The sequence below is a fragment of the Sander vitreus genome, chromosome 15 (genome assembly GCF_031162955.1).
Source record: "Sander vitreus isolate 19-12246 chromosome 15, sanVit1, whole genome shotgun sequence".
Lineage (NCBI taxonomy): Eukaryota > Metazoa > Chordata > Actinopteri > Perciformes > Percidae > Sander > Sander vitreus.
This window is the reverse complement of record NC_135869.1, coordinates 28,093,591-28,111,284: the sequence shown is the minus strand read 5'-3', so window position 1 is coordinate 28,111,284 and position 17,694 is coordinate 28,093,591. Positions and strand designations below refer to the sequence as shown.

Here is a 17,694-nt window from a genome sequence, read left to right as displayed (position 1 = left end):
AATAAAACCCGGAATTATATTAAATTGGCTTTTCAACCTTTCTGATTTTCCTGTAAACGCAGTCGGCTCCAGTAATGTGTCATCGATTAACGTTTGTTGTTTTCCTGATGTTGTTGGATCAGTAAAACTGTATCGACATGATCCAACAACCTCCGTAAGTATGAGTGACACACCTTTCATTGCCCCAAAGCCAGTTGTAAATGTTCTGGATGAGCTGTCAAAGCTTGTTTGGACTTCTGACGGGACCACACCCCGACTGTGTTGCCACCCGTTGCTCCCTGGCTTTAATCATATTTCATGTGACTAAAACGTATTCCATTACATTTCCCAGGTTGTGGATAGCACACACTACTGTATTACCCTTACACAATCAATAAGAGCTGCATAGACTACAGTGTTTCCTCTAGGAGGGTTCAATTAATCGGCAACTACTTTGATAATCGAGCAATCGTCATTTTTTTATAACAAAAAAGTCTAATTTCTCTGATTCCAGCTCCTTAAATATGAACATGTTCTAGTCTCTTCTCTCCTCTGGGACAGGAAACTGAAGATCTTTGAGTTGTGGACTAAACAAGACATTTGAGGACGTCATCTCGGGCTTTTTGAGAATCCACTGATCCACATTTTTCACCATTTTCTGACATTTTAGAGACCATCCAGAAAAGAATCAACAGATTAATCGACGATGAAAATAATCAGTTGCAGCCCTGCGTGTTACTAAAACATATTCCTTTACATTAGCCAGGCTGTGTTAACCACACACTACCCCGTAGTCCTCACGCAATGAGTCTGCTTTTTAACATCGCTCACGGTTTTCAGCTGGTATGATGAAGTTATTTTTGTTCTCCTTTCAGTATTAAAGATTAACGTGGCCCCAGCCATCTTCAATCTCCCGTTACCTCCCTGTTCTCTTTCTGCCAGTACTCGCTCCAATTCTTTATTTAGAAACAGGCCGTTAGTGTAGCTTGGGCCCAGGGGGATTGCCCACCACAGCCTTGTCGGGATTACTCGATGTAGGTTAGCCTACTTCGGGCGGCTGTGGCTCAGTGGTAGAGCCTGCCAATTGGAAGGTTGGTGGTTCAATCCCTGGCCCTGCAGTCCCATGTTGAAGTATCCTTGGGCAGGACACTGAACCCCAAGTTGCCCCCGATGCTGCTCCATCGGAGCGTAAATGTGTGTGAATGTTTATCTGATGAGCACCTTGTACGGCAGCCTCGGCCACAGCGTATGAATGTGTGACTGGTGAATGGTTCCTGTACTATGTTAAAGCTATAAGAACAGTCCATTTACATTTACTTCACATGTGGAATAGAAGCCAGCTTCTGGGCCGAGCAAAAGCAGGCCGGGTGATGCATACCGCCCCGAGTGTCCTTCCCCCCCCCGTGGGGGAAGTGGGTAGAGACAGGAGATCAGGGACAGGGTTGACTGGGGCTGGGATGCCTCTCTGGGGCCCGTTGTGACTCACCTCCCAGACTGCTTCGCTTCTCTGCCCCTCAGGGGAGTTTGTCACAGGGCTGTGGAAGAGTGAACTGGGCCTCAGATGCTGTGTCAGACTACACTAAAGACAGAATACATTTGTTCATACTGTGTGTTATATTGCGATGAAACTTGCAAAAAACTGTGGTGTCATCGTGGCTTCATCGCGGGGTTTGCAGCTTTTCGATGACGTTCACGTCGCGTAATGACGTCACTTCATAACGTTCTCATGGCAGCAGGGGAAACGGCTGCTCTTGTGTGAAGTAAACAACATTTTTCATCTTTCTGCTAAGATATTTGGGACTTTTTTGCAACGAAAATGCGGGGATTATGACATCATGCAAGCCCCGCATATTTTGCGCGGAAATTAGCAATTTATGCGGCGTGTCTGGAAAAAATGCACCCAAAAGAATGGTATTTGTGCAGTTTAGTGTCCCAAAGTCCCCATACAATGTCCTTAATTATGAACCTGCTAAACCACCTGTGCTGTTTAACAGGTGTTTTATAGTAATGAATGAGCGCAGATCGGCGTAAATCGTGGATTCCCTGTGTGAACATGTTAACAAGTACTCGTGGCTACTGCCACATCTGTGAAAGTCTATTTAGGTCAAGGCCTTGGCTGCTTTCCTCTCCTTATCCCTACATGTATTGTTTTTCAGTCTTGCAATCCTGTTTGTTCTGTTTCTGATCCTCTGGCAGTTGAAGTGACTAACGAATGACTCGACAAAGTCTTGTTCCCTGTCACAACCATTCTAAGAGTCAGAGAAAGGCCTGATGTTGGCCTCTAGCTGTGGATTGACGCAAACGCTTGTGTCACCTTTAAAAAAAACTTCTTTTGGTTGTAAATCACCATATTATTGAGCTCCCTTAAATATGTCTGTCTCATGGGGATGTTGAATGACAAAATGAATAAGCCTAGAGGAAAGAACTATGCACTACTACACACTATGCACACTTAGCCGGCATTGTTTCTCTGCCCGAGATCTCTGCTGCCTCTCAGTATTTTCTCAACCTTCATCTTTGTTATTTCTCCAGGCCTCCAATTGGCTCGGCACCATCATCTCGTCCTGCCACAGGCGCGGCCCGGCCGCCCGCTGGCAGCACAGCCAAGAGCTCCCCAGCTGCAGCCAAACCTGCCGCCCCTAAAAACCCCAACACTGCCTCCGTCAAGCCGGCCGCCTCCAGACTAACCTCCACTACCCCATCTGGTGGCAAACCTCCAGCGTCACAAACATCCAGAAACGTAACCCCTGTGAAGAAAGGTAAAAAACAATATATACGGTATATACAATATTTGACTTGTGAGCTGTGATGCACAAGCAAGCAAATATGTGATGCTTTTTTTTCTTTTGTACAAAATGAATTGTTAACATTGATTGTTGTAGTTGATCTCTGATTATAAATGTCTTCATTTAAATAATTCAAACAGGAGTTATCTCAGGATCAGATGAAGACATGAAAGGGGAGAGAGAGGGGGGGGGGATGACAGGCAGCAAAGGGCCGCAGGTCGGTGTCGAGGAGTAAACCTCTATATGTGCGCCTGCTCTACCAACTGAGCTAACCCGGCCACTATCTCAGGACACTTTACAGATTTACAAAGACCCAACAATGTCCCACGAGCAAGCATTTGGGGCGACAGTGGCTCTAGGGGGGGCGGCCATCTGCTGCTCCCGGTCGGGACACAGAGACACTGATACACTGATACAGAAATACATGATATGATTCATAACAATTATAGCAGTTGGTATGATGCTTATAACGCCAGTCGTCGGGTCAGAGGGTAAAGTCAAAAGAAATCTCTATTTCTACGCCACTAACAAGACTCAAAATATCACCACACTTCAACGGTAGCATCATGAGGGTCCCTACATGTTAACCCAAGCACTGAGAACGTTGTAGTCCCCTGTCCTTCGACAGTCACAACCAGTCGAAGGATGAACGCCGTGCAACCAGTAACATCGCTCAAGCACGGCGTTCGTCGTTCGACTGATCGTGATCGTTTTTCCCATGTTAACCCAAGCACTGAGAACGTTGTAAGTGGACACACAGTTTATTAAAAAGATAGATTGTAAAGACAGTAGCGTTCACGTCTACAAGCAGGCGCCATCTTGGGAAAACGATCACGATCAGTCGAACGACGAACGCCGTGCTTGAGCCATGTTACTGGTTGCACGGCGTTCATCCTTCGACTGGTTGTGACTGCTTTCCCAAGATGTCCACTTACAACGTTCTCAGTGCTTGGGTTTACATGTAGGGACCCTCATTATGCTACCGTTGAAGTGTGGTGATATTTTGAGTCTTGTTAGTGGTGTAGAAATAGAGATTTCTTTTGACTTTACGCTCTGCCCCGACGACTGGCGTTATAAGCTAATCAGCGGTCTGCGCTAGCTTGTTTCAAGCTAGTGACACATTAGATTAACATGAAAACAGAGCCCAGAGAACGGTCGACTCAGTACGCGTGTTATTAACCCCTGGGTTCATTTTGTGCCGGAATTGTCCTTTATATTTAACTTGGAGACCCCTAGGGTTAACCTGTTTAATCATTTCGTGTGCTGTGTTTTCCCCCCCACCAGATGTTACCAAACCAGCCACTTCAGCATCCAAAAAGCCTGCGGATTCCCCCCTTACTCGCCCTTCCGCTACAATGAAGTCGGCAAAACCTGAGACCCCCAAATCAGCCTCAAAATCAGACGTTGCCTCCAAAAAGCCTGCTGCGAGTAAGGCTGCAGATACAAAGACACCCACCCGCTCCAAAACAGATAGTAAGCCGACACCTTCCAAGACCCCTGGCTCCAAAACGGCCGCAGCCAAGGCCTCCACCCCCAAGAAAACTGTGGGCAGCAGCACCCCAACTCCAGTGAAACGCGGCCCCAAAGCTGAAAATGTTGCAGAAGCAGGAAAGGAAATAGCTGCTGCTGTAGCTACCGCAGCGGCCATCGCTACGGCGGCAGCTTCCATCGCAGGGCCAGAGGTACCAGAACCAGAACCAGCTGTGGAGAAATCTGCTGCAGATGCACCAGAACTGATCTCCAGCCAGACAGAAGCAGTCCAAGAGAAAACTTCAGACCCCACAGCAGAACCAGTGTTAGAACCAGTAAGGGAACTAACACCAGAGCCTGTTCGGGAACTAACACCAGAGCCTGTTCGGGAACTAACACCAGAGCCTGTTCGGGAACCAACACCAGAGCCTGTTCGGGAACCAACACCAGAGCCTGTTCGGGAACTAACACCAGAGCCTGTTCGGGAACTAACACCAGAGCCTGTTCGGGAACCAACACCAGAGCCTGTTCGGGAACTAACACCAGAGCCTGTTCGGGAACCAACACCAGAGCCTGTTCGGGAACCAACACCAGAGCCCGTTCGGGAACCAACACCAGAGCCCGTTCGGGAACCAACACCAGAGCCCGTTCGGGAACTAACACCAGAGCCTGTTCGGGAACTAACACCAGAGCCCGTTCGGGAACTAACACCAGAGCCCGTTCGGGAACTAACACCAGAGCCTGTACGGGAACTAACACCAGAGTCTGTTCGGGAACTAACACCAGAGCCTGTACGGGAACTAACACCAGAGCCTGTACGGGAACCAAGTCCAGACCAAGTGCGAGAAACATCTCCCGAGCCTCTCCCAGAGCCGCTGTCTCAGTCATCAGCGGATGCTGATTTCGGAGCTGAACCAGTTTATGAAGACGAGTCCAACGCTCAGCTGTCCGCTCAGCTGGACCTCTTCACATTCCAGGACTCTGCCAGGGACTCCGTTTCCTCCCTGGGAACTACGGTCATGTCCCCTCCTTGCTCCCCACCGGGCCCCGTTTCCCCCGTCAGAGAGCCACAGAACGCCTCCTCTCTGCTGGACGTCCATGCCCAGTCTGATCCCTGGGACAGGAACCATGCCCCAGTTCTGTCTGGCTTTGCTCCCCAGAGCCTCGTCAATGCGACAAACTTTGACATGGAAGAGGAAACGGAGAAGAAAAACCAGTTGAGCGAGGAGGAGGAAGAGGAGGAGGACGAAGAAGAAGAGGATAAGGATAACTTGTGTATGCCTGCCTCCACAGCTCCATCTGCAGAGGCCTATAACACGATGGCACATCCTCACTCGCCCATGGACGATTTCCCCCAAAGGGATCTGATGTCCCCGCACGAAAAGGAGGAGGCCGTGGAAAAGGCTGACGAGGAGATAAACGAGGACGACGACGACGAGGATTACGAAGACGAGGAGCAGAGGAGGCTAGGCCACCAGCCGTTGTCCTTCGCTACCGACATGAGCACGTCTCAGCCCTCCTTCGGCGGGTTGGCGGGTTGGCACGTCGACGACCAGCTGTCCTGCATGGACTCGGAGGGACGTGAGCAGCTGCGGAAGCAGCCGGCAGCATGGCGTCTCGGACCTCAGCAGCACCCAGCACACAGCGCTGCTGGAGGGCACGCAGAGCTCGGACGCCCTGGTGGACTCCAGCCTCCGCTGCTCAGAGGGAGACGCCAACGTCATGGGCTCGCCCAATGTGGAAACGCTGGCCAACGAGGAAGAGGAAGACGAGGACGAGGAGGACGAGCGGGTGGACGATATGGACCTGAGTTCAGAGAGAGTGGAGGAGCATCACAAGGTGAACGAATGAATGAGGAGATTTATTTCAGACAAATGAAAAATGAAATAAAACGCAGAAACATGTATAAGTTAGGGCTCCGCCCTCCTACGTCCTTCTGCTAAATGGTCATTTCCTTCAGTACTCCGTCTGGGTTTGAGGTATATTCACGTGTTTTCTCCGGCCAATCTTTACCGGTCCAATCAGAGAACAGAGGGAGTGTCTGAGAACGATGACGTTGAGGTCGTGCTGTAGTTTGAGTTGTAGTTCTGTAATGGCGGCGGAGAAAGATGCGAGTGATGTGTGCTTGTATCCGAATTATGGGTTTCTCTGAACCAAATTGCCCCAAAACGATGACTTTCATTGGATTATGGGTGTTCTTTTCTCAGTTTTATAGCGTTTGAAATAAACTGTGAGCCACTCAACATCCTCTGATCTTAACTATGAGTCTAAATAATCCACAATTTCTGTTTTTTTAAACAAAACATAAAGGTATTATGTCATTTAAATTATGTTTTATTGACCGTGTATTTAAAAAAGCATCGAAAAAAGTGACAGAAAACGTTTCAAAAAGCGTCAACAAACGTTGGGAAAAGAGCCAAAAAAAGGACAACAAGTCCAGGGTCTACGGCAAGACCCCACAGGGTTAAAGAGCAGTTTTTCACTGACATTTCAGTGTCTTTCGCGTTATGTCGCAGCCTTTCGCATCATATTTATTGTGCACGTTGATATCGCGATGATGATGATGATGAAACTATATTGTGCAGCCCTAGTAGAAATTAGTTCGAGCGAATGAGCAAAATGAAATAAAAACCCTACTACATAACCTATAATACAGTATCCAGCATAGACATGTATTACAAGTCAGTATACACGTAGTTAGCTTACACACCTTCCTCGTTTGGTTCGTTTTAACTGAACTACAGCCCGGCCGATGGCTGATATCAATATAATATAAAGAATAAAAAAACAAATCATCATCGTCTTCACTCGCTGTCTGTCAGCAGCTCATTGTTCGCCTTCTTCTAAAATATTAGAAACACTGAAGCAGAACCAGAAAAGCAGAAAAGATGTTATACATGTGGTGTTGCAGAAGTAATCAGAGAATCTGTCCAGTAAACAAGGCGCCGTCTGGACCGCGTGACGTGTGTTTACAGTGTTTGGTGAGATTAACGTGCAGCGTGAAAGTAAACCCAACCAAATGAATAAAAGTAATCCTCACCCTCGAATAGCAAGTCCACCAAACTATAGGTGTGAAAACTCATCGTAACCCTCCTCCACAGCTTAGCGATTATAATATGATTTATATTTATAATAATGTGTCAGTCTAACGTCTTACTTCATACTATTTGGCAGGTGTTCCAGCAGCGGGAGCGAGATGAGGACGACGAGGACGAAGACGTAGAGATGCACAGCGAAGGAGTGACAGAGAGCGCCGAGAATGTAGATGACGACGACTTTAACGAGGAGGAGCGTTTAGACAACCTAAACCGCGCCGGTCCCCCGCCCTGCGCCCCCCCTGCCTCCTCCTCCTCCTCCTGGGGCCAGACCAACCCCTTCTGTGACCCCTGGGCTCACCCGGCCTCGCTGCTCCCCGCCTCCTCCCCCAGCCCAGTTTCTGACCACGGTGCGGCCGAGTCTGAAACGCCCATCCTGTCTCCGGCCCTGGCACATTTGGACGCCAGTGCGCCTTCCTTCGCTCCTCAGTCAGAGCGCGAGTCAGCACGCGAGGAGGAGATGAAGAGCTCCGCAGATGACGAGGCTCATGTCCTGTTCGCTGCCCCCGCTGTCGGCATGGCCCCGCCCAGTGGCGCTGCTGCGGCCACCCACAGCAGCAGCGAGACGAGCACGCCGGAGGAACTCCGCGACTACGACAGCAGCTCCGGCGTGGAGTCCCGTTCCGACAAACAGCAGACCCCGGTGCCTGCTTCAGTCCAGCCCGACATGGAGCAGGATCTGGGGATCCACCTGGAGAAAGGGGACGGAGAAGAGGAGGAGGCCGAGACGCTTCCCGCCGACGAGGTCCCGGGAACCGGACCCCCGACCGCTCCGGCGTCCGCGCCGTCTTCCGCCTCCACCTCGGGGGACGAGGCCAGCGACACGGAGGGGGAGATGCAGATCAACGACCCCGACGCGCCAGCAATGCTGGACGAGAGCGCTGGCTTTGAAAGCCCTCCTCCCACCTGTAGTCTGCCCGCTCTCGATGAGGACGAGGAGGCCACAGACGCGCCTGCAGGATACGGCGAAGAAGACGGAGGGGGCACCACGCCTCAGTCGGCCAACTCAGTGGCGTCTTACGGCTTCGACTGCACCACGTCCAACTCCAACGCCCACTCCATGGCCGAGAGCTGCGGGAAGAGCCCGGGCATCTTCTCCCTGGAGAACGAGGAGCAGCTGCCCGACGAGGCCAAAGACCCCTCGCTCATCAAGGAGCTCACGCTGCTGTCCGCTGCCAATGCCGCCCAGGCTGAGGACCTGCTAGGCAGACCAGTGGACCTGATGCCTTTGGGACACCCTGGAGACGAGCACCACTACATGTTCGGGGGAAAGATGGCGTCAGCAGACCACCTGGAGGACGTCGATCCGTTGGAGCCCAGTCACCGCCTCGTGGGCGTGGAATCTGGAGACCCTGGCGACAGCCAGCAGCCCTACTACTCCACCATATGTGATAAGACTGATAGTTTTCTGGCAGGTAATGTATAAGTCCCTCCTATTACCCCTGGAATGCACCTTTTCCCCGCAACCCTCTCCCCTCTGTTACCTGTTTGTTTTCTCTCCAGTTGGGTTAGATGGCTTAGAAGAAAAAAGGAGAGCAAGATTGTAGGAAAAGATTTTTAAAAAAAAATATGGAGATGGGGGACGAAAAAAAATGAAATGACTGTAGCAATTTTTAAATGAAGCCTCCCTCTTTCATACTGTTACGGTCGTGGTTATGAGTGTATGGCTTAAACACCTTTATGTACAATAGCTACTACCGATTTCTAGTAGAATGCTCTTTTTAAGTAACACTACATATTGTGTAGCCCCTGATGGGGTATTGACTGATTGGTCCAACTGTGACTGAGCTTAAAAACCGACAAAAAAAGGAAGAAAGAAACACACACAGATGGAATGAAATGGACTCATTGTGTATTTATCCTACTGTTTTTACCAAACAAATGTCTGAAGAAAAGATTTTTTTTGTTTTTGTATTTGCTTACTTGTGTTTTGTTTCTGTTGAAACCTGGTCCTCCCTACCCTGTGTACACTTCATGTTCAGCAGCACCATAGCAATAGTCACATGCTACTTTTTTTCCGTTTTTTAGCTCTCAAAATAAAAACTAGATATGAATTAACACGGCAGACGTGTTGAGGTAGGTGTGGGAGTATTAGATTGCAGTTGGTGATGTTTTTAATGTGTGCTTCAAGAGGCTCTCCGCATATACAGTAGGTCGTTTATATAACGTGCAGTCGCGTACAGTATGTTTCAGGCATTTGGTTTTAAGTGGCTTAAGCTTCAAGCCTCAGTTAGCTGATCTTTTGTGTTCCAGAAAAGACGTAAGAACTAGCCTTTTTATTGTGATGAGACCCTGCATTGTCCTCCATCGCTGTCACAGCTTTACACTCGCTTAAATCGTTCTCATAGTGAGCGATTGGTTTACTATTTCAACAGTATATTGCATGTTTAACTAACATAAAGACTGTGTACTACCTTGAATTTGAAACAGTTCTACACTAGACATGTTCATCAATGAATGGTTCACGCTAGGTTATCTTTCAAAATTCCATTAAAACATCATTGCAAGGCATTTTGTTCCTGTTTCTTATTTCCCTCTATGGATCCAGCATGCCTGAACTTACCTGTCCTTCGTGTGTTTCGAGTCGCTGTGTCTTTGTATGTTGTCAACATTTAAATCACCATTGGAATAAGCGGTAAACAGGAAGCAATGCAGCATTGTACAATGGTGTTGTATCAAAACAACAAAACAAATGGAATTTTGTTTGAATGAAAGAGGTAATCCTGAATGGTGTCCCTGTGCCCTGTTCTCTCCAGCATGCTTATGCCTTCAGGACGTTTTCAGAGTCTACACAAACAGAGCAGCATCCCATTCAGACCACATCCTCGGCAGGTGGCGCTCACTTACAGGTACCCTGTAGAGCAGGGGTGTCGCCCTCATTTTAGTTCATGTTTATGGGAAACATCCATGTGTACAGACGAGGCTAGCAGCTCCAGCAGCAGCAGCAGCAGCAGCAGCAGCAGCAGTCAGACACCTTTCTCAGTCCCTCCAGAAAAACATGATTATATGATCCCATAATTCAATGCACAATCAGCCAAAGTCTGCATGTTTATTCGGGGCAACACGCCTCACTTTCGCAGCATAAATTGCCGATTTCCGCGCAAAATATGCGGGGCTTGCATGATGTCATAATCCCCGTATTTTCGTTGCAAAAAAGTCCCAAATATCTTAGCAGAAAGATGAAAAATGTTGTGTTTACGTCACACAAGAGCAGCCGTTTCCCCTGCTGCCATGAGAACGTTATGAAGTGACGTCATTACGCGACGTGAACGTCATCGAAAAGCTGCAAACCCCGCGATGAAGCCACGATGACACCAGTTTTTACAAGTTCCCGCATATTCCCTCGCATTTTTTAAGAAAACGTGACGCATAATCAAGGATTTTAGCCCAAAACAATCACAAAAAAACTTTCTGGAAGGACCGCTTTCTGGTGTGCAAAGACATAGAAAACGCCACGCAGCCGCCACGCTCACGCCGCGCAGCCGCCACGCTCACGCCACGCAGCCGCCACGCTCACGCCACGCAGCCGCCACGCTCACGCCACGCTCACGCCACGCAGCCTGTGTGCAGTCGACCTTAGTCGTTTGTTCTCGCAGCAATTACGACTCATCGTTACATTTCGGGTGGCGGCGCCCTCTAGTGGCCGTAGTATTTATGACGGGAGCAGAGCAGATAGGTGACGGAGAAAAACGGCAAAGTCTGTTTCCATTTCGGAGAACCTCACAGTTAGGATTGGGCATCGAGAAGCGGTTCCAACTTGGATTCGTTTAAAAAAAATGACAATTTCGTGGACGCCCGGTAGCTCAGCTGGCAGAGCGTGCGCCCATATGTAGAGGCTTACTCCTGGGCGCAGCGGGCCGCTGGTTTGACTCCGACCTGCGGCCCTTTGCTGCGTGTCATTCCCCCCCTCTCTCTCTCTCTCTCCAGCTGTTCCATTATTTGCCTTTCCCCACTTAGACATTATATTAACATTATTTATCTAAACTCTAAGTGTGAAGATGTACAATGAACAATATCGCCGCAATATCGATATCGACGTATTTGGTCAAGAATGTCGCGATATCTGATGTTCTCCATATCGCCCAGCCCTAGTGTCATGTCCCGATGATGTCACGTTACCAAACTTCACATGCAGGGTACCTTTTTAAGCGGTAAATACACCATACATCTACATAGTGCTTCAAATGCTCCTGAATGTCCCACTCACACTGAAACAGCCCCTCTTTGTAAAAGCCTCTTGAATGAATCTGAATACGTTTAAGAAGACCAAACCTGCCCAGTCCTTCGCATCACAACCCTGACCTGGAAACCAAAAACTCTCCAGACCCCTGTATCAAAACCTCATTTTAAAGGAGAATTCCAAGAATTATTTTCCACAGTAGATCAACATACGTTATTCTTTCGGGGATTGCCTATTTCTCCGACGCTCCATTGTTCCGACCTCTCAATAATCCGAAAATTTCCCCTTTGGTCCTAGAGCCCACTAGTCCGACGTCCCTTTGTTTCGAAAAAATAAACCCTCTGCTCCAAAATCCCATTGTTCCGACCATATAGAGGCTTTTGTGGATCACCTCCCGTAACGGCAGGCAGGGGCAGCTGGCTCAAAACAATACCGGCCCACCGGGAAAAGTCCCAACTCTCTCTTTCACCAGGAGAGCGGGGTTCACGTCCGGCTTGTCACGCTTGCTATAGTCGCTTTTTTCTTTCCCCCCGCGTGTCACAGAACCGTACGCCCACCCACGACCTTTTCCTTAACATAACTGCGTCAAAAGGGACGGCAATAGTCCCGACCAAGCACGTTTACTTATAGCTCTAAAGGGACGTCAATAGTCCCGACCAAGCACGTTTACTTATAGCTCTAAAGGGACGGCAATAGTCCCGACCAAGCACGTTTACTTATAGCGCTAAAGGGACGTCAATAGTCCCGACCAAGCACGTTTACTTATAGCTCTAAAGGGACGGCAATAGTCCCGACCAAGCACGTTTACTTATAGCGCTAAAGGGACGGCAATAGTCCCGACCAAGCACGTTTACTTATAGCGCTAAAGGGACGTCAATAGTCCCGACCAAGCACGTTTACTTATAGCGCTAAAGGAGACTTTTAGCGTCAATAAGAACGACAAAGGCACCTGACCAAGCGTCCATATTTTATGAGATGGGCGTGAGAACGTGTTGATGGTTAACGTTAGGATAGCCGATTGGTCAGGGGATAGGACCTCTACAAATGGGGTTACGTTACGGGAGGTGATCCACAAAAGCCGGTCAGAACTATGGGATGTCGGAGCAGAGGGTTTATTTTTTTTCGAAACAAAGGGGCGTCGGACTAGTGGGCTCTAGGACCAAAGGGACATTTTCTAATTATTGAGAGGTCGGAACAATGGAGCGTCGGAGAAATGACATGGCACCATTCTTACTCCAAGCTTCTTCCCTTATGAACACCTCCGATCTTCACTCTTCACACACACTCTGATCTGCAAACTACTGTTTTCCGACGGGAGAGAAAGCAGAAGCAAAGATGCCGGTCGGGCCTGCTAGCCCGGCTAGTACGCCGAGCTACAGTGGTGTGAAAAAGTGTTTGCCCCCTTCCTCATTTCCTGTTCCTTTGCATGTTTGTCACACTTAAGTGTTTCGAACATCAAACCAATTTAAACAATAGTCAAGGACAACACAAGTAAACACAAAATGCAATTTGTAAATGAAGGTGTTAATTATTAAAGGTGAAAAAAAATCCAAACCATCATGGCCCTGTGTGAAAAAGTGATTGCCCCCTAAACCTAATAACTGGTTGGGCCACCCTTAGCAGCAACAACTGCAGCCAAGCGTTTGCGATAACGTGCAATGAGGCTTTTACAGCGTCCTGGAGGAATTTTGGCCCACTCATCTTTGCAGAATTGTCCTAATTCAGTTACATTAGAGGGTTTTCGAGCATGAACGGCCTTTTTAAGGTCATACCACAACATCTCAATAGGATTCAGGTCAGGACTTTGGCTAGGCCACTCCAAAGTCTTCATTTAGTTTTTCTTCAGCCATTCGGTGGTGGACTTGCTGGTGTGTTTAGGATCATTGTCCTGCTGCAGAACCCAAGTTCGTTTCAGCTTGAGTACACGAACAGATGGTCGGACATTCTCCTTCAGGATCTCTTGGTAGACAGCAGAATTCATAGTTCCTTTTATCACGGCAAGTCTTCCAGGTCCTGAAGCAGCAAAACAGCCCCAGACCATCACACTACCACCACCATATTTTACAGTTGGTATAATGTTCTTTTTATGAAATGCAGTGTTCCTTCTCGCCAGATATACTTGGACACACACCTTCCAAGAGTTCCACTTTTGTCTCATCGGTCCACAGAATGTTGTCCCAAAAGTCTTGGGGATCATCAAGATGTGTTCTGGAGAAATTGAGACAAGCTTTGATGTTCTTTTTGCTCAGCAGTGGTTTTCTCCTTGGAACTCTGCCATGCAGGCCATTTTTGCCCAGTCTTTTCCTGATGGTGGAGGCATGAGCGCTGACCTTAACTGAGGCAAGTGAGGCCTGCAGTTCTTTGGACGTTGTTGTGGGGTCTTTTGTGACCTCTTGGATGAGTCGTCGCTGCGCTCTTGGGGGTAATTTTGGGCGGCCGGCCACTCCTGGGAAGGTTCACCACTGTTCCATGTCTTCGCCATTTGTGGATAATGGCTCTCACTGTGGTTCGCTGGATTCCCAAAGCTTTGGAAATGGCTTTATAACCCTTTCCAGACTGATAGATCTCAATTACTTTCTTTCTCAATTGTTCCTGAATTTCTTTGGGTCTCGGCATGATGTGTAGCTTTTAAGGATCTTCTGGTGGACCTTACTGTGTCAAGCAGCTCCTATTTAAGTGATGCCTTGATTGTGAACAGGTGTGGCAATAATCAGGCCTGGGTGTGGCTAGAGAAATTGAACTCAGGTGTGGACAACCACAGTTATAGTATGTTTTAACAAGGGGGGCAATCACTTTTTCACACAGGGCCATGATGGTTTGGATTTTTTTTCTCCTTTAATAATAAACACCTTCATTTACAAATTGCATTTTGTGTTTACTTGTGTTGTCCTTGACTTTTGTTTAAATTGGTTTGATGTTCCGAAACACTTAAGTGTGACAAACATGCAAAGGAACAGGAAATGAGGAAGGGGGCAAACACTTTTTCACACCACTGTAGCTACCGGCAGGATCGAGACAGGTGACAGGTTTCTTCACAATGTCGCATCTTGTTGTCACGTAAGGGCCCTGTTCATGTTGCACTGACATGTTAATTGCATTTGTGTCTGTTAAGAGGCACAAAGGCTCTCTTTACAAGATGCCCTGAACAACTTGCATCTTAGCTAACTGGGAGCTCTGGACGTTGCAGCAGTAACTCCAGTTTGCTAGCACCAATTTGGCTTGTTTTATTTCCTATCGACAGTACTCTGAGATATATAGCGATCAAGATTCAGGTAAAAATCATCGGGAATTCTCTTTTAATGACTTGTTGATTATGCATGACACTTGACATACATTACTTTAGTAAAGTCAGTTTCTGTGATGTTTTTGTCAGTCCAGTCCCCCATGTTTTCATGTGTCTCTTCGAATACCTGTTGTCTGTATTGTACCGTGTATATATGACTGCTGTCTTGCATGAAAACCAACGTATTCAAAGAGGACAAAGCAGCAGATATGTTGGACAACCCGTTCTCACTCCCAACTCGTGCAAAAATATATGCTTGGTCAGTGGCTCTCAGCGTCACATACCGACGACACAAAGCCTCCTTTAGCGTCTGTCTGGAACGCACCGGGCAGAGCAGCAGCCGCAGCAGCTCGACTGCGGCATCAGCTCGACCGCAGCGCTGTAAGAAGACGTAGTATGAAGAGAGACAACAGTAGCGAGTAGTACGAAAGACAGAAAATCCACGTAAGGAGGCAGGTTGGGGTGATGAATAGGAGAAACAATACAGGACTTTCATTTCACCCAGGAGACTAAGGTTCATGTCCTGTTCTTGTCCCGCATGTCAGTTAAACCCACCCACGATCTTCTCCTAACCCTTATTGCACACTAAAAAAAAGTATGCTAAGGGTCCCGACCCAGACCGTCAACAAGCGACGCAAAGGAATAAACTAAGGATGCACCGAATCCAGATTTTTGGGGTTGGGCTGAATCCTGAATCCCCTGGTTGAGGTTCTGCTGAATCCTGAACCCCCTGGTTGAGGTTCTGCTGAGTCCTGAACCCCCTGGTTGAGGTTCTGCTGAATCCTGAACCCCCTGGTTGAGGTTCTGCTGAGTCCTCGTCCCGTCCTCAGTCCATGAACACAGTCAACACATTAATGAAGTAAACAGTGACTGTCCTTCCTTTGCCGTACCTGAAGTTGCTGCATTCTGGCTGCTGTCTGTAGATTCCTTCATGCTCAGCTCGTATTCTTCCAGATGTTTCATACCAGATGTTGTAACAGCGGTGATGTTGTGTATTGTTTAGGGTCCTCGCCACCACCAGACTAATCAGCATTGCAGATTGAACATGTAGCTGGACTTGAATGGCCTTCTTTTGACTGAAAGTACTGCCAAACAACCCTTTTTCTGCTCACCAGTTCCATTTCCACTTCCTCTCAGCCTGCTGCATTGAAGCTCCACCTACGTAAACACCTTCCTGTAATCAACGGCGCCGTCATTACGGCGACCAGCGTAGCGCGGAGTGATAGCGTAGGGTTCAGCAGAAACCCAACCCCGTCAACAAGCCCAATATTCAGCCCAATCCTGGATTCGGTGCATCCCTAGAATAAACGCATAGGTCCAGGTTGAAAAAACATTTTGTAATCCTTCCCCAACCCGAACTAAGTGGTTTTACCCTGCACGTTGAAAAATGACCCCAAAGGTGTACCCAGAGCGGGAAATATCTCCGTGGATGAAGAAAAAAGCCTCCCTGCGTCTGACTGAGACGCTAAAGGAGACTTATTGCATCACTAACGCCAAAACCCCTGACTGAGCGTCGGGAGTAAGATCTTTTTACACGCTGGGAGTTAGACTCTGTTGGACATAGATATGAGTGTGCTACCTGTTTACACATTATTAAAGCAAACAAAGGGATGGTTCTATGAAAGAACTTAAGAAACTTAAGAGAGAAAACATGCAGTAAATGCCTTATGATTTGTTTCCTGCTTTGAACATACAGTATATTTATTCCTGTGTCATGGATGTCACTTTATTTTTGAGAGCCCCGTTCGTTTTTGCGTCCCACCTTTTGTTGAATCCATCCCGATCCTTCGTCCTCCTGGTCCCTGTTGTTGTGCCACCAGTTCTGTTTGATGCATGCATCTCTAATGGATGCAGAAAAGTGATCTTGACTGTCTCACAGGAGACGAGAAGACGGATGAAGACCACAAGATGCAAACACACTCGCAGGAAAACAACTGGAACCAGAACCACACTGCGGCTATTCCCATAGCCAACGGCCACTACCTGGCATTGGTCCCAGGCAACAGGAGGCCCATTGACCCGACTGTAGCTGCACATTTCACCAACGCAGCGCCCCCTCCTGCTTTGATAGACACCAACGTGGACAGTCGCTCCGGCAGAGAGCAGTTGAGAAAGCTGGAGCGGCACCAGGAGAAGCTGCGAGAGATGCAGCACCGGCAGGAACAGGAGAGGCAGAAGAGGCAGTGGCTGGAGGAGGAGCGGCTGCGGCTTGAGCAGCAGAAACATCTGGAGAAGCAGCGGCGAGAGCTGCTCCAGCTCCAGCTGCAGCAGCAGCAGCAGGAGCACCGACAGCGTCGGCACGTTCTGCAGTGGCAGCTGGAGCTGGAGCAACAGTACCGCGCGCAACAGAAACACATCCAACAACAACAGCAGCAGCAGCAGAGGAGGAGCCCTACCGGGGTCACGCTGTCCCCGTCCTCAGGGCTCTGCACCATCTACGAAGCCATGGAAACCAGCGACGAGGAGGAAGACGCCCGAGGAGAGCGCAACGGGAACACGCAGGTTGCAGGGCCAGCGTCCCAGAGGCAGCTGCGTCCTCTGCCTCCGCAGGATCTGGAGTGGAACAGGAAGGTGGACATGGTGCAGCAGCTCATCAACCAGACCCTGATGCTGTCTGGAGACAGAGGCTGTCCCGCCTCTCCTGCTCCTCCCCGTGGGCACGGGGGGCACGTTGAGCCCGTTGGAGAGCAGCATGTGGCCCAGTCTGCTGCCCCAGCTCAGCCCTCCGGCCGCCACGGTCACCTCCGTCAGCAGCTACTCGCCGGACAGCCGGGGCAGCTCCCCGCCCGGAGACTGGACTGTGGTGGAGGTGGAGACCCAGCACTGAAGACAACTCATCGGCATGCCGATCGACCCGTCAACAAAACAGTTAATTCATGAAAGGAATGGTTCGACATTTTG

At 48.8% G+C, this 17,694-nt stretch overlaps 1 protein-coding gene across 2 annotated transcripts in view; it reads left to right on the top strand.

The window, feature by feature from the left end:
- The window catches only part of prr36b (proline rich 36b), a 49,181-nt gene extending 41,659 nt beyond the window's left edge, over positions 1–7,522 (top strand). For both annotated transcript variants that reach the window (XM_078269682.1, XM_078269683.1), the window contains 3 exons: positions 2,512–2,738; positions 4,050–6,074; positions 7,410–7,522. In XM_078269682.1, the coding sequence (XP_078125808.1) occupies positions 2,512–2,738; positions 4,050–6,074; positions 7,410–7,435 (2,278 nt within the window). In that variant the 3' untranslated portion in view covers positions 7,436–7,522. The remainder of the gene's footprint in view (positions 1–2,511; positions 2,739–4,049; positions 6,075–7,409) is intronic.
- Positions 7,523–17,694: the final 10,172 nt, after the last annotated feature.